Source organism: Gekko japonicus, unplaced genomic scaffold (assembly GCF_001447785.1).
Source record: "Gekko japonicus isolate JY-2015 unplaced genomic scaffold, Gekko_japonicus_V1.1 scaffold21, whole genome shotgun sequence".
Taxonomy (NCBI): domain Eukaryota; kingdom Metazoa; phylum Chordata; class Lepidosauria; order Squamata; family Gekkonidae; genus Gekko; species Gekko japonicus.
This window is the reverse complement of record NW_015173122.1, coordinates 1608867-1633435: the sequence shown is the minus strand read 5'-3', so window position 1 is coordinate 1633435 and position 24569 is coordinate 1608867. Positions and strand designations below refer to the sequence as shown.

At 50.6% G+C, this 24569-nt stretch overlaps 1 protein-coding gene across 1 annotated transcript; it reads right to left on the bottom strand.

Moving 5' to 3' along the window:
• Positions 1-1590: 1590 nt before the first annotated feature.
• SLC13A2 (solute carrier family 13 (sodium-dependent dicarboxylate transporter), member 2) lies at positions 1591-24171 on the bottom strand. The gene is made up of 12 exons (XM_015421853.1): positions 24079-24171; positions 19210-19338; positions 18602-18738; positions 15950-16158; positions 14186-14369; positions 13305-13427; positions 12561-12782; positions 9307-9410; positions 5281-5402; positions 3616-3777; positions 2636-2773; positions 1591-1725 (listed from the first exon to the last, which is right to left on the bottom strand). Exons 1-12 carry the CDS (start codon positions 24169-24171, stop codon positions 1591-1593), a joined length of 1758 nt encoding a protein of 585 aa, XP_015277339.1.
• Positions 24172-24569: the final 398 nt, after the last annotated feature.

Here is a 24569-nt window from a genome sequence, read left to right as displayed (position 1 = left end):
TGACGCCAGCATGCTGGGCACGTAGCCGGGCGACGCTCTGGCAATGGGGCTGAAAACCAGGAATGTTCCGGCCAGAAACCATGTGTCCCCAACCAATTCACGGTAAGTACTTGGCAACCCTAGTCTGAGACCAGGTACCTAGAGCAGGCTAGGGTAGTAGAGTCAGATGCGTTAGGCTTTCTTATTTTGCTGGTTTGCCTACCTTTAAAGGTTCCCTTACTCGAAAGCCAGTCGAATCCGACTCTAGGGTTGCGGTGCTCATCTCCGTTTCAAAGCCGAAGAGCCAGCGCTGTCCGAAGACGTTTCCGTGGTCATGTGGCCGGCATGACCAAACACCAAGGCGCACGGAACGCTGTTACCTTCCCACCGAAGTGGTACCTATTTATCTACTTGCAATTTCTTGCTTTCGAACTGCCAGGTTGGCAGGAGCTGGAACTAGAGACGGGAGCTCACTCCATCATGCGGCACCCGGGTCTCGAACTGCTGAACTACTGACCTTCCATAGCCTGCAGTTCAGCGTCTTAACCACTTGAGCCACCCCAGCTCCTTTACCTACCTTTACTGTGCTTATTTATCCTACATGTTGTTGAACTCCAGCTGTTATTAAATCTCTTTAATAAAACTAGTGTGTTACTCTGCCTGGGTCACCACGCCTCATTCAGTCACTTATAAGGGGAAACCTGTTGGAGAAGAGAGTATAAAGGGGTAGGGTGGGTGCTCAGGGTTCTCCAGAGGAGACCCATACATACCGGAGTGGTGGCAGCCATTAGAGAACCTGAGAGAGCCGGGGGGTGTGTGTGTCTGAGAACTCTATGCCCAGGTTCTTCCTGGAGCGATCTCATGCTGTCTGGCTGTTCTTGAAAAGAGGCCTTTGCTGGGATCTCCTCCCTGTCTTGGGGGGTGAGGTGTCCCCTGGCCCGTTCTCTGGCCCCCGCCTTCAGACAGAAAGGGAGTGGTGAGGCATCCACAGCCTCTCTCCCATTCCAACAAGACACATGTGTCCATCTGAGGTGACAAGAAAACCTTGTGCCTCTCCTCTGCAGTTTTCCTCAACTCTGCACTGCACCATTGAGATCATGACTCAGAGAACAGGGCTGGTCCAAAACAAGGTTTACTTAACAAAAACAAGTGTTTGCTTCCTTAAGATAAAAACGCGGGTACCACCATGGTGGTAGTCCAAGCAGCCCTGGCTTGGATGGTCGCGGAATACCCTGCTACAACACCTCTCTCCTCTGCAGCGGTGTGTGCCTCGCAGACACCCGTAGAGTGTAAGAGCCCGGCTCACAGAGGGACTTGTGCCACCTGGGCCAGGAGAGGACTGGGCAGGAGCATCAGCTGTTCGTGTGCTCCACAGCCAAGTATGCTTCGGCTGGGTCTCTCACAGGCACAGTCTGTGCCCTTCCCACCAGACAGTTTCCAGCCAGTCCTCGAGAGAGAGGAAGGCCAGCGATGCGGGCAGCAGTGCCCCTGCCTGGAGGCTGAGGCTGCCCATTGATGTATTCACTTCCCCGGAAGTGAGCCACAAAGGCGTCAATGGCACCCAGGGGTCCAGATGTGCAGCTCTGGGCCAGGAGAGTGCCTTTCCAGGAATCAGCAGTGAACATCTGAGGTGGTGTTGGCCCAAGCTGGGAAGTTGCCTAGATCAAACAAGGAGAAGGCCCAGGTGTTCATGGCCAGAGTGATGGTCAGCACTCCCAACACGTTCAGCATACTGCCAGCCTTGACCTGAGGGCAGGAAGGAAGAACTGTAAGGGACCAGCAGATAGCCTTAGTGGCTAAGAAAAACCTCCACGTACAGCAGCAGTCAACCTCTGATTGTCAGAAGCTGGGGGGGGGGGGGCTCCAGGCCCTGGGTGCTGGGCTAGCTGCATCCTGGATCCAACCCAACCCAAAGTAGCTTTTATATTCTTAGGACCCAGAGGACACATCCCTCCTTGGGGGCGGGATATTAGTTTGTCCAGTGACCAGCCAATGAAATGTCCAGTGGCCAATCAGGAGCCTTGCCAGGCAAAAGCCCTGCCTAGCACCACCGACTTCCTAAACACACTTGGTAGGCACCAAGAACGGTGTCTGTGGGCAGTATGGCACTCATGGGCACCATGTTGAGGATCCCTGCTCTAAAATGTTACAGCAACAGAGGGGGGGAAAATCAGAAAAAGCCTGTCAGTGGTGTGGGGTGGAGGAGCGGTCATCAGGAGATAGGAAGGGGAAATGGTGCCAGATGTGTGTGTGAGAGAGAGATAAATCTGCACCTCCCTGTCTACAGGTGCTTTCACACATGCCAAATAATGCAGTTTCAATCCGCTTCAGCGACCGTTTGCAAGTGGATTTGGCCCCGTCACACAGTAAAATCCACTGCAAAGTGCACTGAAAGTGGATTGGAAGCGCGTTATTTAGTGTGTGTGAAATCGGTGTACGTGACTACAGACCCCCCCCCCCCACGCTGAGGACGTTCCTTCAGGAAGGATTGCATCAAAGCAGATTTGGGGAAATGTGCAGTGAAGGTGGGGGGAAACGAGAGGAAGGCCCTTCCCAAAAAAGTTGCAATTTGGGGGAAGGCAGAGGCAAAACTCCCCAGGGAAGCAACCCAGACTGTTCTGATTCTTCGACCCAGCAAAGCCAAGAGCGCGCTCACCATGTCTATGACTCGGAGTTGTCCATAGGAGAAGACGACGGCGTTGGGAGGGGTCGCCACCGGGAGCATGAATGCCAAGGAGGAAGAGAGTGTGCATGGCAGCATGACATACAAGGGGTTGAGGCAGATTGCCTGCGCCTGGAGGAAGAAGACAGGTCCACTCTGCATCTGGCATTCACTTCGCATTTTATCAGCACTCGACCTGGTTCCCGCTTGCCACGGAATATCTGTTTTCATTGCACTGCCTCAGATCACTGGTATGCAGATTTTCCTGTGTCAGTATTTGCCTCAGCGGTCATTAGCCACCTGAGCCAAGTAATTCATGGCGAGGTGACAAATACGGAGGGGGAAATAGGGGAGGGGGAACTGACGGAGATCAGTGAAACCGTGTCAAGTTGTCTGCTTATTGTTCGCTTGGAATTGGAAATGGAGGAAGGAAACGGTGCCACTCAAAACCACATTCAGATACCCCGGGGCAACGCTGTACTGACTGCGAAGCCACCCCTGAATGGCCATAAATCTATGCAGGAGGTACCATAAAACCCGATGAACAAAGAAAGTGACAGCAACATAGAGGGAGATTAACCTCTGGATGTGGCTGTGGAAAAACTGTGAGGGAACAGGTGGGTGCAGAATCAGCCAGAAATCCTTGGCAAATTTCCAGCAGACTCCCTCACTCTCTTTCTTTTCCCCCCTGCCCCCTTCTCCCTTAGCACTAATTACTATTTTATGTTCTCCTCCCTCTCTCTTTGCATTGACCTGAGAGCCACAACCCAGAAGGAAACCTTCGTCCACATGCCAGCTAGCAAGAGGAAACCACCGGCTGGCATCTCCAAGCTAGGAGGTGCCAAGAGGGCTGTGCCTAGCCCAGGGCTGTGGCTTGAATGGCACCCTGATGGGAAAGTGCTTGGCTGCATCCAGTAGTCTATTGGGTCAGCAAAGGAGGCGTATTCTGGGCTCAGGGCTTGCGTTCCACTTACCATGGAAGCCAGGATGGGAAGGAAGAGGGTTGTTGTGGCCACGTTGCTGGTACACTCGGTGAAGACGGCAATCAAGAGGCTCAAGAGGAAACAGATGGCCGGCTCAGGGATGTTCTGCAAAGGGGTCAGCTTGGTTCCCAGCCATCTGGACAGACCAGAAGCCTAGGGGGAAAAGGGGGGAGAAGGCTCCAGTGCAGCAGTTGCAGCAGCAAAGACGGAGGGAACACTCCATGGCTCAGGTCTTGCCCCTGGGCTCTACAACCTAGACACACAAACGTGTGAATCTGCTTTATACTGAATCAGACCTTTGGGCCCATCAAAGTCAATATTGTCTTTGGGGAACTCTTACAAGATAATGACTCAGCCCTACCTCACCTTCCTGAGTAGATATGCATTACCTGCCTACCATTTTCCTTCTCTTTGCCCCAATGGTATGTGTCAATTTCACACAAGCGGCTGTGCGGCTGCATTTTGCCCCGCAGCTTCACGCAATTTCCCCCACGTCTACTCAATCCTGTTTTTTGAGGATTGAGTAGACACGGGGGAAATCGCGCGAAGCTGCGGGGCAAAATGTGGCCGCGCAGCAGCTTGTGTGAAATTGACACATACCATCAGGGCAAAAGGGAGGAGGGAGCGCGGAGCAGCGCTTGTGGGAAATCACCCAGAGAGTACTCCATCTTTCTGTGTTATACCTCTGAGGATGCCAGTCACAGCTACTGGCGAAACAGCAGGTCCCGCAAGGCCAAGACCACGGCCATACAACCCGGAAAATCTACAACAGCGAATGAACTCCGGCCATGAAAGCCTTCGACAACATATTCAATATTGTCTACTCAGATCTGCAGCAGCTCTCCAGGGTCTCAGGCAGAGGTCTTTCACGTCACCTACCACCTGATCCTTTTAACTGGAAATGCCGGGGATTGAACCTGAGACCTTCTCAGGCCAAGAAGATGCTCTACCACTGAGCCATGGCCCATCTCTAATAATTAAACCTTTTGGCAACCACTTCGGACTTGTAGCAGACCTTAACAACTTGGTGCTGGAATTTATGAATGTGGGCTTTGTTACCCAGGCACGCGAACACACGAAAATGCCTTATATTGAATCAGACCATTGGTCCATCAAGGTCAGTATGGTCTGATGTCAATCAGCTCTCCAGGGTTTCAGGCGGAGGCCTTTCACATCACCTCCCACCTGATCCTTTTTAACAGGAGACGCCGGGGGTTCAACAGGGACCTTCTGCATGCCAAGCAGGGGCTCTGCCACTGAGCCATGGCCCCTCTGCTCCGGCCCAGTGGGAAGCACCTCTCTGCGATGCGCCCAGAGTCAGCCAGAGGGCAGGGAAGGGCCCTGACTCACAGCAAAGGATTGGCCTACCCATCTTCCTCCATCCCATCCTTCCTCTCCAATCCGATCTGCTGAACAAGCAGGGACCTGCTCCGGTGTCTCCAGGCCTTGCCGGTGTTGCTGTGCTGCTTGGCCGCCCCCTGCTGCTTGGCTGGGGTAACTGCTGATGCATGTGGGGTAAACTGTTGATGTGGGCCCCAACCTCGCGCTCCTCTCCCCTCTTTCCTTGAGGATGGCTGACATGCGAGAGGAAGGGGAGAGCCCCAGTTTTCCCCAAGGGAAAGGCTTCTCCACAGCTAAAGGGGCCGAAGGGATTACCTCGCTGCCTTTGGCCAAGGCGAAGCCGCCTCCCAAGAGGATGACAATGTTCCAGGGCATCTTCCGGTTGACCGTCTGCCAGTCCAGGAGGGGTGGGGGGGCCCGCATCCGCTTTGGCCCGCCTGAAATGAAAAAGCTGCCACTGAGCACCAGGGAGGAGGACCGACATACCTGAGGGACCGCCTTTCCCCATACAGGCCCCAAAGAGCACTTCGGTTGGGGTCACAACACCACCTAGTGACCCCGGGCCCTAAGGAGGCCAGGCTTGCTGCCACAAGGGCCAGGTCCTTTTCGGCGGCGGCTCCTATCTGGTGGAATGAGCTCCTGTTACAGTTCCGCAGGGCCTGTAAGACGGAGCTCTTCTGCCAGGCTTTTGAATAGGAGCCACCGCCGCCACTACCACCAACGGGCGATTGCAGAGCAGTACCGCCAGGTTGGGCTGACTGGCCACCGAACATCGTGGCCCACTGCACCCCTCTCATCGACCCCAATGTGATGTACAATAGGAAGTGAGCATACTAGTCGCGATGGATCCTGGGAGTTTGTCCACGGTGTTTAAACTGTTTTAACTGTATTTTTATTGCACTGTGTGCCTTTATTGTTTTAAATGGTGGTGTTGTATTACACCTCTGTGTTTTGTAAGCCGCCCTGACCCTGCGTGCGGGGAGGGCGGGGTATAAATTAATTAATTAAATAAATAAATAAACTCTGCCGCACTGCAGGGCCCCTGCCTAGGGTTGCCAGTCTCCAGGTGGTCCCCTGGAGATCACCGGGGATCACAGCTCATCTCCAGACTACAGAGATCAGTTCCCCCGGAGAAAGTGGATGCTTTGGATGGTAGGCTCTGTGGCATTGTGCCAGCTATGCTGTCATGGTTGGTGGGGGAAGGGAGTTGCTAGAGTGGACATCATTTCAATTTTGTTATTTTCTAAACTACAAACCTACAGGGTCAGGGGAAGGGAACAACCTAAAATAAAGAGTAACAAGGATCCATGGTACAGAAATATAAGATTGTTGATACACCCCTATCATCTTAATAGTAAAACATGAGGATTAATAATATAAAAGTGTCAAGCAAGCAATCACAATCTCTTTGGCTATAGTGTAAATATCATAGGTTTAAAGTTATGCATTAAGAATAAACATCAGGCTGTCGAAGTTAAACTGTTTTGCATTTTCCTCTCCTCATTTCAAAGTCCAAATTAGTTTTTAAATGCTTTAGGGGTGGGAGCCCCTGATTCTGCTTCAGGATCAAGGGGTTCTGCCAGACTAATCGAGATGGTATCAGAATCTTCCCTATCCTCCTCCTCCTCCTCCTCCTCCTCCTCCTCCTCCTTCTTCTTCTTCTTCTTCTTCTTCTTCTTCTTCTTCTTCTTCTTCTTCTTCTTCTTCTTCTTCTTCTTCTTCTTCTTCTTCTTCTTCTTTCTCCTCCACTGTCTCAGGTCCAGGGCCGGCCCCAGCATATTTTGCACCCTAGGTGAGGATCCCTTCTGGCGCCCCCCATGCGCCCCCCATCAGAGCCAGCAGGGGTGCTTTTGGCGGGAAGGGGGTGCAGTTTGGCGCCCCTAAGGGCCGGGGCGCTCTAGGCGAACGCCTAGTTTGCCTAGTGAGCGAGCTGGCCCTGCTCAGGTCCATCTGCCGCTTTCTGTTGTTGCTTCAGGAACATCCGCTTTCTTTCTTTCTCGCCTAAGTGGTAGAGTGGACATCTTATTGTCCTGGAATGTTAACTTGCACTTTCTCACCTTGATGCTTCGTGCTTTCACCTCCCTGGGAACTTGTAGCCATTACTTTGAGCGCACAAGGTTGGCACCTCTGGCTTGCTCCCATCAGAGGGTCTCGCTTCAAAAGCAGGATATCGTCCCCCTTCCCGCCTGTGGTGTTAGCCTTTACACAGAAACTGTGTGCACAGATGACCTGTTTCTACTGAACTCAATACACTTGATCCTTCTGGAAGGAACGCTGTTGAGCCTGTTTGTTGTAGGACTCTGACATACTGTAGCCCAGTGAGGTCCCTGTCCTCCCCGGGCTCCATCTCCAAATCTCAAGGAGTTCCCCGACCTGGGTTTGGCAACTGTACCCCACCATCCCCTGCCGGTAGCCGGCAGAGACCTCGCAACCCTGGGCAACAGAGATCAGCTCACCTGAGGGAAATGGCCATTTTGGAAGGGGGAGTCTATGGCATTATACCCCGTTGAGGTCCCTCCCCTCCCCAAACCCCGCCCTCCTCAGCTCCACCCCCAACATCTGCTGGTATTTCCCAGCCTGGAGTTGGCAGCCCTAAATCTCAGCCTGGAGCAGGGAGAATATCCCCAAGAAAGGAGCCCTTGCAGAACAACGGCACCCAAAGAAAAGGGGGGGGGAACTAAACCAACCAAGCAGAAACCTCCAAAGGAAGTTTAGAAAACTTATTGAGGGCCGCAAGTTAAAAAACATAAATAAGTATAGACAAAAGAGTATTTATTTCAAAGACATGTAAAAACCTTGTAGGGGCTCAAATTAAGCCTCATAAAATGTTCAAGTGACAACTGCACACAAAAAAAGAACAATGCACAACCTGACGGGTTTCAGCTCACGAGAGCCTTCTTCAGAGGTCAAATACACCAGGCAACAGTCTCAGTAACACATGTAAGGCAATAAACGATGAATAACATAGGACCAAAAATGGAATGTTCCAATATGAATGACACACACAAAAGGTTTTTATTTGGGGCCGCAAATATATCCGGCCTTGTGTCAGAAGTAGTTGCATTATACTGGAAAGAATATCAGTACCAATATATACCTTCCAGTTTAAGTCCTAAGAGCAGGGCTATTTTTGGGCAGGAACGCACAGGAACGGAGTTCCGGCTGGCTTCAGAGTTGGCCACACCTACTACAGCCAAAACCTCTGCGTGTGCGTGGCTACAGAGGGAAGGCCTGGAGAGCGACCCCCCCGGTAACTCCGATTAAATGCCTCCCCGTGCCTTCCCCAGCCTGTCCAAGGGCCGGCTTGCCCTGGCAAGCCAAGAGAAGGTATGGGGTGTGGCCTAATATGCTAATGAGCTGTGCTGTCAGGGGTGTGACCTAATATGCTAATACATTTCTGCTGTTGGGTGTGGCCTATTATGCTAATGAGTTCCTGCTGGGCTTTTTCTACCAAAAAAGCCCTGCCTAAGAGTGCAAGTAAAATTGCTTTATCGGGGACAATGTGACATCAATATGTAACAGTGATCCCCAAGAAAGGAGCCCTTGCAGAAAACCCACCATGCAAATGACACCAGCAGGGTTGCCAAGCTCCAGGTAGGGCCTGGAGGTCTCCCAGCATTCCAACTGGTCTCCAGACAACAGATATCAGTTCCCTGGGAGAAAATTATTGCTTTGGAGGGTAGACTCAATGGCAGGGGTGTCAAACATGCGGCCCAAGGGCCGGATCAGGCCCTCAGAGGGCTGCAATCCGGCCCACAAGGCCCTGGCTGTTTCCTGCTTCCTTTTCCAGTTCTGCTGCTGCTATATCACAACTTACTTTACCAGCCTCTCAGTTGCACAGGAGAGATAGATAGGCAAGCCTCCCCTGTGCAAGGTTTGCAGCTTACAGATACACACCTGAACAGCATACTCAAGATTGCTATGGCACAGACATTTTGATGCAATAAATTCAGAGCAAGAGGTGTCAGTTATCAGACACTGTTAAATAGACCAAATATTGCAAGAATGGTGGTGTTTTAAGCGGGTTTTATTTAAAGTCTAAAAAATCTTTAATTGTGCTTGTCTGTGTCCTTTATAAAGTTTATATCTCTGCTACCTGGCATTACATCTTATGACACACATGGCCCGGCCCAACAAGGTCTCATTTATGTCAGATCTGGCCCTCATTATAAATGAGCTTGACACCCCTGCTCTATGGTGTCATACCCTGCCGAGGTCCCTCGCCTCCCCATATCTTGCTCACCCCAAGCTCCAACCCCAAATCTCCAGCAATTTTCCAATCCAGGGTTATCCACCCTAGACCCCAGTCCACCCCAGTCCCTGGCTGTGCAGCTTGCTTACCTTCTTGCTGGGTTCTCCCTCGGGAGCAACAGCTGGGTACCTCGGAGGGAAGCAGAAACAGCAGCAGAGCAATGAAGATGACCACGGTAGCATCTGTGACGTAGCTGGGAGGAAAAGAGGTAGAATCTGCTGAGCAGGGACAAGGAGGATGAGGCCAGAGCATCCATACAGGGTTGCCAGGGTCCCTCATGACCGCCAGCAGGGAGTGGGGAGTAGGGTTGCCAGCTCCAGGCTGGAGAACTCCTGGAGATTTTGGGGGTGGAGCCTGGAGAGGCCAGGGACCTCAGTGGGGTACAAGGCCATAGAGTCCACCCTCCAAAGCTGCCATTTCCTTCAGAGGAACATATAAGAACATAAGAACATAAGAGACGCCAATGTTGGATCAGGCCAAAGGCCCATCCAGTCCAACACTCTGTGTCACACAGTGGCCAGAAATACCAGTGCCATCAGGAGGTCCAGCAGTGGGGCCAGGACATTAGAAGCCCTCCCACTGTTGACCCCCCCCCCAAGCACCAAGAAGACAGAGCATCACTTGCCCCAGAGCCCCTAGCTATACCTTGTGGCTAATAGCCACTGATGGACCTCTGCTCCATATGCTTATCTAATTCCCTTTTGAAGCCGTCCATGCTTGTAGCCGCCACCACTTCCTGTGGCAGTGAATTCCATGTGTTAATCACTCTTTGGGTGAAGAAGTACTTCCTTTTATCCGTTCTAACCCGACCGCTCTGCAGTTTCATGGAGTGCCCACGAGTTCTTGTATTGTGAGAAAGGGAGAAAAGTACCTCTTTCTTTACCTGCTCTTTCCCATGCATAATCTTATAAACCTCGATCATGTCACCCCTCAGTCGTCTTTTCTCCAAGCTAAAGAGCCCTAAGCGCTTTAACCTTTCCTCATAGGGAAAGTGTTCCAACCCTTTTATCATTCGAGTTGCCCTTTTCTGCACTTTTTCCAAAGCTATAATATCCTTTTTAAGGTGTGGTGCCCAGAACTGCACACAGTATTCCAAATGAGGTCTTACCATTGATTTATATAGGGGCATTATTATATTGGCTGATCTGTTTTCAATACCCTTCCTAATAATCCCCAGCATAGCATTGGCCTTCTTTATTGCAGTCACACACTGTCTCGACATTTTCAGTGAGTTATCCACTACAACTCCAAGATCTCTCTCTTGCTCAGTCTCTGCCAGTTCAGACCCCATCAATGTGTATTTATATTTAGGATTTTTGGCTCCAATGTGCATCACCTTGCACTTGGCCACATTGAACCCCATTTGCCATGTTGACGCCCACTCGCCCATCTTTGACAGATCCCTTTGGAGTGCCTCACAATCCTCACTGGTTTTCACCACCTTGAACAACTTTGTATCATCCGCAAATTTAGCCACTTCACTGCTTACTCCCATCTCCAAATCATTTATGAACAAGTTAAAAAGCAGTGGACCAAGTACTGATCCCTGTGGTACCCCACTGCTTACCACCCTCCACTGAGAAAATTGCCCACCTACACTCACTCTCTGTTTTCTATGAACTAGCCAGTTTTTGATCCATAAAAGGACTTGTCCTTCTATCCCATGATTTTTGAGCTTACTTAGGAGCCTTTGATGAGGAACTTTATCAAAAGCTTTCTGGAAGTCAGCTCATCTCCAGACTGCTGTTTCTCAGCAGTCTGGAGATGAGCTGTAATTCCAAGGGATCCCCAGGTCCGACCTGGAGGCTGGAGGAGGAAGAGGAAGGAGGAGAAGCAGGAGTCGTCGTCGTTTTTTATACCCTGCTTTTTACTACCCGAAGGAGTCTCAGAATGGCTTACAATTCTCCTTCCCTTCCTCTCCCTACAACAGACACCCTGTGAGGTAGGTGAGGCTGAGAGAGCTCTGAGAGAACTTGTGACTGACCCAAGGTCAACCTGCTGGCTGCATGCGGAGGAGTGGGGAAATCAATCCCGGTTCTCCAGATTAGAGCCTGCCGCTCTTAACCACTACACCACAGCTGGCTCTCAGGCATCCCTAAGGACTGGGGATACGGTAGGGTGGATAACAGCAAAAGCACAGCCCGCAGCATTACCCTCAGGGTAGCTACTTTCTAGAAATGGTGCACCCCAGTTATTTCTTGAAGGCCCCCTTTGTTCTGAACTGCAGACCCTGACTTCTGCATAAATGGATACGAAACAGCAGCAGCAGCAGCAGCCCCCCCAGAGCAAGGTGGCCTTTATGGACTGAAGATCATCCTTGAGCATGTTCCACTGTCCCCCGGTGTCCCCCAAAGAAGTAGGCGGAAATGTCTCCTCCATATCTGATAGGATGGTTCTTTGCAAGGGGACTCGGGGAGCTTTCAGTGCACCCAGAACAGGGTTACCAGCTGTCTTCTTTTTAGAGGACATGTCCTCCTGTTTTGGTGTCCCTCTTCTTTTGGGCTCTTTTTAAAAAAATGATGAAAATGTCCTCTTTTGGGGCTGGTAGGTTAGGGATGTTCCTAGTTAGTAGCAATGACCACAGCTTAAGAACATAAGAGACGCCAATGTTGGATCAGGCCAAAGGCCCATCCAGTCCAACACTCTGTGTCACACAGTGGCCAAAAATACCAGGTGCCATCAGGAGGTCCACCAGTGGGGCCAGGACATTAGAAGCCCTCCCACTGTTGAACCCCCCAAGCACCAAGATGCACAGAGCATCACTTGACCCAGAGACCCTATCTATACCTTGTGGCTAATAGCCACTGATGGAGCTTAAACAATAGGGGTAATTCAAATGATATTTGTCATAGGGATCGTTTGTCTGAAGCAGTCGGGAAATAAGCCCTCTGTTTTTGCTTTTCAAAATATGGTAACCCCCTAGCCCAGGATGAATCCCCCCCCCAATGACTGCAATGGCCAGACAAAGCGTCACTAGGCACAGGTAGCCAAAGATACTCCTCTCCCTGTGACCCAGGCCCATAGCTACAGTGGGGCATTTCGGGGCCCGGCCCCCCAACTTCCTGCCAAGCCCCCCCAACTCCCATCCAGCCCCCAGGCCCCCCAGCTTTCTGGGCCGCCCAGAGGAGTCCCCACTGCCGCCCCTTCCCCAAGTGCGGCGTGCTTCCTCACATAGGCAGGAAGAGTGCAGATGCTGCAAAAGTGATTTTAATTTTTGACTTCTTCAAAGGCCCCCGGAATGACAAAATCCTGGCTACGGGCCTGCTGTGACCCTCACCCAGGAGTAGCTGGATGCAGGCTCGGGACAGCCGGGGTGGGGGAGAGCTGCAGCCCAACCTCTCACCTTTTCCCTCCTACGTCGAAGGCGAGATCTGCCCAGCCCTGCATGAAACCAGGCTCCCTGGTAAACCAGAGCAGCACCAGGAGGATGAAAAGGATGAGGATGGTGATTTCGGAGAATTTCATTGGGCCCAGCGCCCGGTACTCGCTCCTGATCACCTGGTAGGCCACTTTCGACTTCCGTTTGTCTGACTCACTGACGCCGCAGCCAAAGCTCTTCCTGAAGCTGGGAAGGGGAGAGCAAAGGAGCCGTCAGACGTGTCGCAGGTGACCTGCTGAGTCCCATGAGCCAGTGTCAGCATTGCAGAGATCAGTTCGCTCAGGGATCCCAGAATGCTCTGCAACCTGCCTCCACAGGATGCTGGACACAGCAGAAGGCGCCACAAAGTGTGTGTGTGTCTCTCTCTCTTCCTCGTGCCGCCTTTAGCCAGATGCAGGCAAACACACAAGCAGGGAGGTGATGCCTCTGGAAGAACCCCCCCCCCCAGACTAGGGCTGCCAATCTCCGGGTGGGGCCTGGAGATCTCCCACTTTTACAGTTGATCTCCAGATGACAGAGACCAGTTCCCCTGGAGAGAAGGGGTGCTTTGGAGGGGGGACTCTACAGCACTGTACTATGCTGAAGTCCCTCCCCTCCGCAAACCCTGCCCTCTTCTGCCTCCACCCCCCCCCAAATCTCCAGGTATTTCCCAACCCAAAACTGGCAACCCCACCGCCCAGACCACCGCTGCAGGGCCCATCGACTCACTCAAAGCCCAGGAATATCAGGAACAGCCACAGCCAGGAGAGCACCAGAAGAAGCACCATGGTTGGGAAAGCAAAACTGAACCAGGAGGCAAAGTTGATCACGTTGCCATTCTGAGGAAAGAGGCTAGCAAGAAAAAGGGACTCTCATCACCAGGGGGGTCCTGGAAACAGTCCCGTTTTCAGTCATCCCTTTGTGCTTCCACCGGAATGGGCTTGATATGATTCTGTACCCCTGGATCATCTGATCCTGATGCCTATTGACTGGGCCACTGATCTCCTCAGCCAAGAAGTGTTAGAGAAACGGGCCAATCCACACGTTATGGTTTTTCAGGGGCAAGCCTAAGATGTTTTCTTGAGAATGTAAAGGTTGAAAACAGCAGATTCATGTTTGCAAACGGGTGTGCATCATTCATAACAGGACCTGAATCAGGGTGGTGGCAGGTTTGGGGAGGGCAGAGCATGCGCTTCAATGGCTCATCCCTGATTTGCATAAAATGGAAGGAGGAGGAGGAGATTGGTTTTATACCCTGCCCTTCACTGCCCGAAGGAGTCTCAGAGCAGTTTATAATCTCCTTTCCCTTCCCCTCCCCATGGCAATCACCCCGTGAGGTAGGTGGGGCTGAGAGAGCTCTTTTGGGGACTGCTCTTGAGAGAACAACTCTGAAAGATCTTGTGACTGACCCAAGGTCACACCAGCAGCTGTATGTGGAGGAGCAGGAAATCAAACCCGGTTCTCCCAGATTAAAGTCCGCGCTCCTAACCACTACACCACACTGCCCTTCAAGATGAAGGAGACGCAGGATCAGGCCACGCTCCTGGCGGTGGTTTCATTTGGCCCCCCAGCAAGGAGCCAGACCTTTCTCCAGCCCCTTTGGTACTCACTCATCCATCTGTCCCTTGAGCACCAGGTTGGGGGTGGTGCCTGTTAGGGTCGCGATCCCACCGATGCTGGCCGAGTAGCACACCGCGAGGCTCATTCCTTTGGAAAAAGTCTGATGCTTCTGTTCAAGCTGCTGTTGGTTGACTGGCTCATTCTCTTTCTCCACGGTCACCACATCTTCATAAGCTGTGAGGGGGAGGGGGGGAGAAGATTGGCTGGGCCAGCATGAGATGAGAGCAGAGGGCTGGCAAGGGTCAAGGCCCTTCAGGACGTGGGGCAAGCCCCCCTCTCTCGATCCAGCCTGTCCTTACAGGGTGGCTGCAAGGATAAAATGGGAAAACTCCCAGAAAGGTGTGCTTTAAGGAACTTACGGAAGGAGGGACTGTTGGAGGAGCTACATGCCAAGTTCATACTTGAAGTTGTTACATAAAACACCCTGCGTCATGTGTGTAAAGTGCTGTCAAGTCACAACTGACTTATGGTGACCCCGGCCAGCGGCATTCAGGGCAAGCGAGAGGCAGAGGCGATTTGCCATTCCCTTCCTCTGCAGAGTTTTCCTTGGAGGTCTCCCTTCCGAGCAGGGTTCATTTTGTAGAAAAAGAGGTGCAGGAGCTCATTAGCATAACTTATTAGCATAACTTATTTGCATATGCCACAACCCCTGACATCACTGGAAGTGTGTCAGAAGGCAAAACCCACCGCTCAGGGTCCACTGGACTCTTTTGGATTGCTAGCTGGGGGGGGGGCATGCAGATCTGTCCTCACAGAGGAGGGAGAGCTTGCACCTGAATAAAATTTGGTCTTAAAGGTACCACTGGACTGTTTTGGACCAGGGGCTGGGAGGGGCCTCTGCAGCTTACCTGGCTGCATCTTGCTCTGACTGAGGGCTGCTGGGAGCAAGGGGTGGGGCTTGTTGCATGTGCCCGCCCCCTGGGCTCTTTAATGCCGGAGCTCCGCTCCTGTGCGCTCCTGCAGGAAATGACCCCTGCTTCCAGGTATGGGCCCTGCTAAGTTTCCGAGATCTGACAAGACCAGGCTATATCCCATGCTGCCTTCCCTCCCTTAGAACACCCTGCTGCATGTGTTTACTTGAGCAGTAAGCCCTACTGACACGCTGGGGTTTACTTCTTTGTGCTTGCTTAGCTCTCAGTCAGATCTTGGGAGCTAAGCAGGGTTAGCCCTGGTTAGTACTTGGATCAAGGGTGACCACCAAGGAATTGGAGGGTTGCTATGCAGAAGCAGGCAATGGCAAAGGACCTCCGTTCCATTTTTCGCCTTGGAAACCCTACGGAGTCGCCATAAGTCAGCTGCGATTTGATGGCCGAAAACAAAAAGGCCCAGGATGGAGAGTTTGGTAGGAAAGCTAAGTCGTCTTCCATTGATAGACAGACTCAAACCCTCCTGTCGATAGAGCTAAAAGGCAGTGTAAGAAACCACTCAGCTCTCTTCTTCCCGAACAGCAGCACCCCCCCCCAAAACGAGTCCATCCAGATGTCTGCTGAGATGGGGACTCTTACAAAGTCAGAAGATGCCTCCTTGTGCCCCCCCTCTGAGCACTTAGGTCTTGCTTAAGGCAACCTATGAAAAAGCCAGGGGCACGCAAGCCAAATATGAGCCTCATTTTGCTGGGATGTGGAGTACCAGACTGTGGATCCCCAAAATCCCCCAGGATGCCTTGTCTGCCAATCAATTGGCAGGACCATGCTCCGGAGGAGAGATGACTTTTGGAGAGGGATCCAAGAGGAGGGGTTTCGACAGCCACCTACCTGGCGGAGGGGTCCCTTCCTGCAACTCAAAGCCTCCGTTGGCAGTCCCATTCTTGACGGCCACCTGCTCGGCGGCGATCCTCTCCAGCTCCGTCTTGTGCAGCTGCTCTAGGACGGCATGTGCAATGGGCACCATCATGGCCGTGGTGGCTGTGTTGCTGATCCACATGGAGAGGAAGGCGGTGACCCCCATGAAGCCCATCAGAAGCCTGCCATGAGTGGAGACCACAGTGGAGACTTGGGTGAGCGGGAAGAGGTCTGAGGTCAGATCTGCAAATGGTTCTTGACCCCTCAGGGCCCTCCTGCCAGTTCACACCAACGGTCTATTTAGCTCATTGCGTTAACTAGGTCACCACGGATGCTGAAGTCTCCATGTACCAATATCCCCCCACAAAGGTGGACGACGAGCCACCAATAATACCATTGCAAACCTTGCTACCAAACTGCCACTTTGACCTTATCCACGACTACTTCAGTATTGGCAGCACTTCATACCTTCGGATCAAAATCCATGGGTGCTGCATTTTCATGGTTGACTTACAGCTACGCTTCCTGAGCTCCTGCCCAGGAATAGCTCTCCTGTTGCTGCGACTGACTGATGACAATTCCCTTGTCTGCACACAGGGGAATGAAGCTCTCAAGAAATTCCACCAGGACTTCAATTGTTTTCACTCTGCCATCAACCTATATATGGACCAGCCCTCACAAGAGGTACATTTTCTGGACACCACGGTGCAAGTATGCAGTGAACACATAAATGGCACGTTACATATTGAAAACCCTCTGGCCGCCACACATGTCTACATGCTTCCAGTTTCCTTCTAGAACAGTGGTGGCGAACCTATGGCATGCGTGCCAGAGGCGGCATTCAGAGGCCTCTCAGTGGGCACGTGTGCCATCGCCCCAGCCAGGCCCAGACCATCATTAAAGTGTGGAATTCTCTGCCAAATAATTTTAAGTAAATGAAAGCATTTGGGATTGCTTTCCTTACTTTGTTTGGATCATCTTAAGTTAATGTAGAAATAAAGTTTCTAAAGTAAAACCTCAGTATTCAGGTTAAATTGCCGTGTTGGCACTTAGCGATAAATAAGTGGGTTTTGGGTTGCAGTTTGGGCACTCGCTCTCTAAAAGGTTCGCCATCACTGTTCTAGAACATGTAAAGCAATCCGTTGTCTACAGCCAAGCACAATCGCATTTGCTCCAATCCCTCAGGACAGGGAGTCTCACCAGAAGGATCTGCAACAGGAATTCTTAGGATTACTATTCCCGCCCAGTGAAGTAAAGAAGCAGATCAACAAAGCCAGACTGGTACCCCAAAGCAGCCTGCTATGAGACAGGTCCAAAGGAGATAGGAACAGATCGTTGCTGGCTGTCCCCTACAGCTTCCAGCAGAAACCATTGCAACACATTATCAACTACAGTATTGACATTGCCAACTACACTCTGTTATCAACTAGACTATCAACTACCTGGAAAAAGTTATTTCTCTTTCAGCGACTGTGAGTAGCAGGCCTTTCCTCCCTTACAGATAGGTCCCCCCGCTTAAAATACCTTCTCACCAACAACAATGGACCATCAATCAGGAAGTGAACTCTGCAATAAACTTAGAAGCCACCACTGTCCCCATATTTATTCAGACAGTGCTGTTACAGGATCTAATAACGCCAGCTCTACGATCTCGTGTTCATCCTCCAATATGGTATATGCCGTCCTATGTCAAGGACTTGTATTTCCTTCCTCATTATAGGTGCTCAACATGACCCACCCTTTACAAACGTTAGTTCGTTTTGCTTTTCATCTCACCCTGCACTCTCCTTTCATCACCCATTCTGGATGGACTGCTCTCTCTTTGATTACTTATTGTTTCAAACTGGCCTCTCTTTGTAGCATCTCCACACTCCCACCTTTCTGTTGCTTGTAAGACCACGTATAAAAATGCCTACAGATGTGCACTTTGGGTCTTCCTAGGGGAGAAGGGCAGGGTATAAAGGTAAAGGTTTCCCTTCCTCAAAAGCCAGTCGAATCTGACTCTAGGGGGCGGTGCTCATCTCCGTTTCCAAGCCGAAGAGCCAGCGCTGTCCGAAGACGTTTCCGTGGTCATGTGGCTGGCATGACTAGACGCCGAGGCACACGGAACGCTGTTACCTTCCCACCGAAGCGGTACCTATTTATCTACTTGCAATTTCAGAGAAAAGTAAATAAATAAATCCGTCTTTCCCAGGGCTTTTTTTGTAGAAAAAGCCCAGCAGGAACTCATTAGCATAATAGGCCACACCCAACAGCAGACACTCATTAGCATATTAGGCCACACCCTTGTCAGCACAGCACATTAGCATATTAGGCCGCACCCCCATGTTACCAGAAGTGTGGTCATCCAGCCACACACCCCTTTTGCTTCTTATTCTGTTTACCTTGTTGTCAAAACCCAGAGCTTTTTTTGTAGCTGGAACACCTTTGCATGTTAGGCCACACACCCCTAATGTGGCCAATTCTAATGAGTTTCTGCTGTTGGGTATGGCCTATTATGCTAATGAGTTCCTGCTGGGTGTGGCCAACTCGGGAGCCAGCCGGAACTCCGTTCCTGTGCGTTCCTGCCCAAAAATAGCCCTTTCCCCTCCCTCTCTCTCCCCTTGCCCCCAGTGGTGTACTCACAAGGCAGGCCTGACTCCCACCATCAGAAGGACCCGCAAGGCAATGCGCTTGTGCAGATTCCAGTGCTCAACAGCGATGGCCACTATCAGCCCCCCAATAAAGAGCATGTTGGTGTCCTTCAGATACTCCATGCACACCTGCCGGGAACGAAGGAAGGAAGGTCAGGTCACACCCTTTGCCATAGATGTGGGGAAGGGATAGGCAGAAGGTGCACACTGGAAATCAGTGCAGCTGAGTTCAGCTACCCCAGGTTTACTGTAAAAAGAATTTATAAGTCCGTGAAGAACTTTTTTTTTTGGCACAATACATCACGGCTGCTTGCTACCTTTCAACCTCCAGGTGGAGCCTGGAGACCTCCTGGAGCTACGACTGGTCCCCAGACCACAGAGACCAATTCCTCTTGAGGAAATGGCTGGCTTGGCGGGTGGACTTCTACCTGGCTGAGATACTTCAACTATCCAGGCTCCGCACCACACATCTCCAGGAATTTCCCAGCCCGAAGCTGGCAACTCTAGCTGCAGAGAGACCTCCTTAGGGCCTGGGGGGGAAGTACTGAGGCTGGCCTCGGGTTCCCTCGGTTGCCAGTTGGCTCGCTTGCTGTCTCTTACCTTTGAGGAGTCCATGATGCCCATGAGTGGGAAGAATACAACCGGCAGGAGAGCTGTGACCGCCAGCGGCAGTGCTTCCGTGCACCAGAAGAGCGCCATCAAGATGATGGTGTAAGCACATTGTGCTTCCTGGGAAAGGGGGCACAAGGGTCAGGGCAAGTGTTCTGGCGCAGTGCTTTGTCAACAGAGATTGTGTGTAATGGCCTGGAAAATCCTGAATGGGTCCAGGGAGAGATTGCAGTTCCCCCCAGTGGCTCTTTGGCCAAGCATTGGGCAGACTAGATATAATGACATCTCCTGAGCCCAGGGCCTTGCCTGCAAAAAAATAGAGAGATATTTCTCCCCACAGTCTGAGGAGGACCTCCTCCTTCCTGTATGGGAGCCTTGCAAAGGACTTTAATTGGCAAGCTGGGCAACCATCCATGAAGGATTCCTTATTATCCCCAGAAATGCAGGTTCTAATAAAGGCATTAGAGTTAACTGAGCAACACTGAAGTACGCTGAAATACATTGATTGGTAATGCTGCTTGTAGATGGAGCGACTGTTTTTTTAAATTATGAAATTTACGCAATATGCAAGAATATCCATGATACATCATTAAAATCACACAAAACTCATTTGAAGGAACAAAATGGGGGAAAACCCCACACACTTTACATAATTTTCCATTCAGAGTTCACAAATAAACTTTTGTTAGGCTACTATAGAGCAGAATTCCATATTGAATCCTCCCCAACCACCATTGTAAAACTAATTTCTGTATATCTTGGGATCTTTATAGAGCTGTTCAACAACAGTTTGTAAATTTTTCTTGCCTTTTCTAACCACTTCGGCTTGTTTGGAAGTTCTTTCTGTTTCCATAATTTTGCATAGTCTAGTCTTGCAGCTGTTAAGATAGTCAAAGCAAGGGCTTGTCTGCTTTTTGTGTGGATTGAAACAACATTACTTAACAAAGCCAGGTTTGGAGTAGATCTTGTTTCTGGGTCAAGCCTTACTAACAATACAGACAAAACTGTCTTCCAGTGTCTGTGCAAAATCACATTTAGAACATTGACCTGCTCTGAATTATTGACTGACTGATTGAGAAAAACAACATTTCCCATCAACATTTTTTGTACATCTTAACTAATCTCCACTGAGATAGATACCATTGAGGCAGCAGCTTCAGAATGATCTACTGAAATGTAAGATTGTCAGGAATGATGAACTTGTAGGTATTAGGAGATCCAAATGTGTGAGTTAATGACATACCCCACTGCCTCTCGCTATTTTAAAACAAGTAAAGGTAAAGGTAAAGGTTCCCTTGCTCGAAAGCCAGTCGAATCCGACTCTAGGGTTGCGGTGCTCATCTCCGTTTCAAAGCTGAAGAGCTAGCGCTGTCCGAAGACGTTTCCATGGTCATGTGGCCGGCATGACTAAACACCAAGGCGCACGGAACGCTGTTACCTTCCTACTGAAGTGGTACCTATTTATCGACTTGCAATTTCTTGCTTTCGAACTGCTAGGTTGGCAGGAGCTGGAACTAGAGATGGGAGCTCACTCTGTCATGCGGCACCCAGGTCTCGAACTGCTGAACTACCGACCTTCCACAGCCTGCAGTTCAGCATCTTAACCACTTGAGCCACCGCAGCTCCTTTAAAACAAGATTCTTACTCAATACACTGTTTTTAATTTAAGTAATTCATGTCACATCTTGGAAAGGGAACTCTGGCTGCGGTCACACGCAACATTAGCCACGCAAGAGATACGGAAGACAAGCGGAGTTTCCGGTCGCGATCTCACCAGCACATCTGGGAAGCGTAGCGCTTCCGTGCCACAACTGAGGCTTCCTGCCGAAAAAGCGCAGCAAAAAACTAGTACCTTGGAGGTACTAGTTTCCAGAAACTGCGGGGCAAGGGCGGGCGTCTGATCGCGTTTCCGGTGGTATCCGGCGCCCGCTCATGTCCCCTTGCGGAAAAGGGTTTTTTTCCCCCCATGTCTCAGTGGATGCGCACACGCACCCAACGGAGCATGCGCATTCGTAGTGTACACGAAAAAAGAAAACCAGTTCGCCGCGCCACGCGCTTCTTCATTGCGCGCAGGCGTGTGTTGTGATCGGCACCTCTCCCTTGCCATGGAACCTCCACAGTACCTCCACAGAACCTCCACAGTAGGTCTGATCGCTTTACTGCATGTTAGTTTGCCCCGGGGCAAACAGCCACACTTCTCCTCTGCAGTTTCCTGCCCGTGTGACAGGGGCCAAGATCTATCTCCTGATAGCCATAATCCAAACTTTGTTGTTTTTTTGGCTGTCAATAAATCCTCGCTTGTATAGATGCCACAATTACTGCAAACACTAACTTCCTCATAGGGTGCTACTGCATTAAGAAGTCACAAAAATATCCTAATCCATATTCTTTCCATTTTTTTTTACAGCCAACATCCTGCCCTCCTACAATGGAAACCATCTCTTTCAAGGCTGGAATCAAAGGTGAGACATCTGTTCACCTGATCCCACAGTTCTATCAGATGATGTCTTCGCGACTATCAGATACTTGTCATCATGATAACAGGATTTTCTTTCTGACTTCTTCACCCGCAACTGTACTTTTAAGAGCAAAAAGGTTAACATTGGCCCCGGTCACACGGGAGGATTTGCCCCACGAAACGGACGGGTTGAGGGCGGATTAAACCGGCGCGATCAGATGCCAACATCTGGCAAGCGTCGCACACCCGCCCCCAACCCGTTCCTTCCAGCCGAAAACGATACCTGCAAAACACTAGTACCTACTTGGAAACGCACAGCACGGGCGGGCATGTGATCGCTGACGCACCGGTATCCCATGGTATGCGAGGCCCTGCCACACTGCGCATGCGCACAACTGCACAGCTGCCTCGCCCTTCATCCCATCGCTTCCCCCTCGGCATGTGATCATGCCGGGGAGCAAATGCAGCGCAGCGCATCTCAGGGGATCTGTCTGATTCCGATGCCGCGCTTCAATTTGCTACGGCTCTAAAAAGCCGCACTTCTGCAGCGGCTTTTCTCGCTAGTGTGACCGGGGCCATTATGGTTGTTCAGTTGATAACCATGTATGATCTGCATCTCGCTGTACCCATTTAGATAACTGTATCAGCTTAGCTAATAAATAGTACAGCTTCAGATTCGGAGTAGTTTACCCTCCATTGCACTATGTGGTCAGTTTTCCATTCAGTTTTGGTTTCCCCACCCCCAAAACAAACACCAGTTAGCAACTTCTACCAATTAATTGATAACCTCAGATGCAAAACCAGGAGATTGCGGAAGAGGAAGGTTAATTTCAGGAATTGGTTTATTTAACTCTGCTTGAAAGAATGCTTTGGCGGGCGGGAGGGAGGGGGGTAGCGTTCCTGTTGGCACTTGGCAGCAAGCCAGTCTAGCTGAATTCCTTATAGATAACTTTTCCCCTCTTTTCTTTCTGCAGTTATTTAGCTTGTTTGGGGACAGAGGCACGAGTCTTTGTCGGTCTTAAAGGTGCCACTGGACTCAACTGTCCAAGAAGCCATTTCAAAAGTCCCGAAAGAGAGGTGTGCTGCTGCACTGCTTTGGGGAGCCCATCCCACAGCCTGGGCGCCACAAGGTAAAAGCTATGCCTCTTCTCGCCATGCCGATAACTGGACTTTGCCTGCTGCTGGGGGACTGAGCAGATGCAGCCAGCCCCGTAGATGTATAGACTTGACTGACAGGCCAAATCTGAAAGCAAACAGTGAGCAGCTCCCCTCCATGTGGTTTCCACTTGTAACCAATCTGTGCCGTATTCTAGAAACTTCTAGACGTTTTGTTCTGGCTTGCTTCTTCTTTGTAGATGACCGCATCCCATTAGAGGATGCTTGGAAGACCTCCAGCTTTAAAAAAAGGCGACCAGCTACATTTAGAATCGTGAGAATTGGAAGGGGCCATACAGGCCATCTAGTCCAACCCCCTGCTTGATGCAGGACCAGCCTAAAGCATCCCTGACAAATTCCTGATTTGTCCTCTGTGGCCACAAGGTGATGAAACTGTGAGTGGGTGGGGAGGCACAGGGCAGGACAGGTGGGGTTTCTGTGCAGTTTACCACTACAACTGAGCAACTTTCTCTTTTACACCGAAAACCTCTTCAGCAAACAGGTATCTGAAAACCACTGGCAGTCCAGCACGTTCTTCAGTGTGCGTGTGTGTGCGCACGTGTGTGTTGTGTGTTCTTTTTCCCCCGGTTTATTTATTGGTTTTTCTCTTAGTAGTTGTTTACAAACATTTTTCCTTACATCTTTGAGTCTACACATTCCACACTTTATCAATCCAAATATACAATCTTTCCCATCTTCCCAAAAATACTTTTTCATCTTTCCCTTGTAATATCAAGCTTAACTTATCCATTTCTGCCACTTCTAAGAGTTTATAACTGATTTCTTCTGTAGTGGGGGATATGTTTTGCTTCCAATATCTGGCCAACAGTATCCTTGCAGTTGTCAAAATATATACTAGCAAAAATTTATCATTGTAGTTATAACTCTCCGGTATCATATTTAGTAATGCTATCTCTGGGGTTAATAATATTTCTACATTCATAATATCCCAAATTAGTTTTTGTATCATCTTCCAGTGTTGTGTGTTCTGACTGTGGACTAAAAGGGCACACAGACTTCTGTACTGCACACACCTAACCTCTGCTGCCGCTCCGTTCTTCCTGAAAACAGTTCTGTGAATCTCTGAGACTTAAATCCCAAGCACAACAACAGGTAACAACCAGCTTAGTGGGCGTACCGATCTTGGATACCCTCTCCATTGGAAGTAGCGTGATCTGGAGACGGGGGTAGGTTGGGGTGGGGTTCAGTATCGTCTCCCTGCACACAGCCTTTGAAAAGGGCCTTACCTTGCCAGGAACAGCCAGAGGCAGGGGGAGAAACAGGAGAGGGATGAGCAAGGTGATCAGATACCTCCAGTAGGACACAATCCCTCTCCACATGGCAGAGATGGTGCTGGAGCCCTAAGCTTGAAGGAGCCGGAGTCCACCTCCAAAGGCTTTATAAAGGCTCTGGCATGCAGGGAGCGGACCTTGGCACCCTGGCAGTGGCTGCTGCTGCCAGAACCGTGATCGATGCCAGAAAATGAGGAGGGCATGGCAGGGAGGGGTCTGAGCTGGCAGGGCAAAGCTGGAATTATTCATTCATTAGAACTTGCCGGGGCTCTTCCTGACCAGGACAAAGACTTCCCAGCAGCTGGAGAGTTAATTCTTTTGGGAGCCCTGCCCTCTAAGGGGGTCAGAATTAAGCTCCTTGTTCCCCAGGTTATGCTGGTCGGCCCACTTCCAGTGCCAGCGATCCTGCAGGCTAGAAACTTTCTGCAGATGTTTCCATTAAAAGA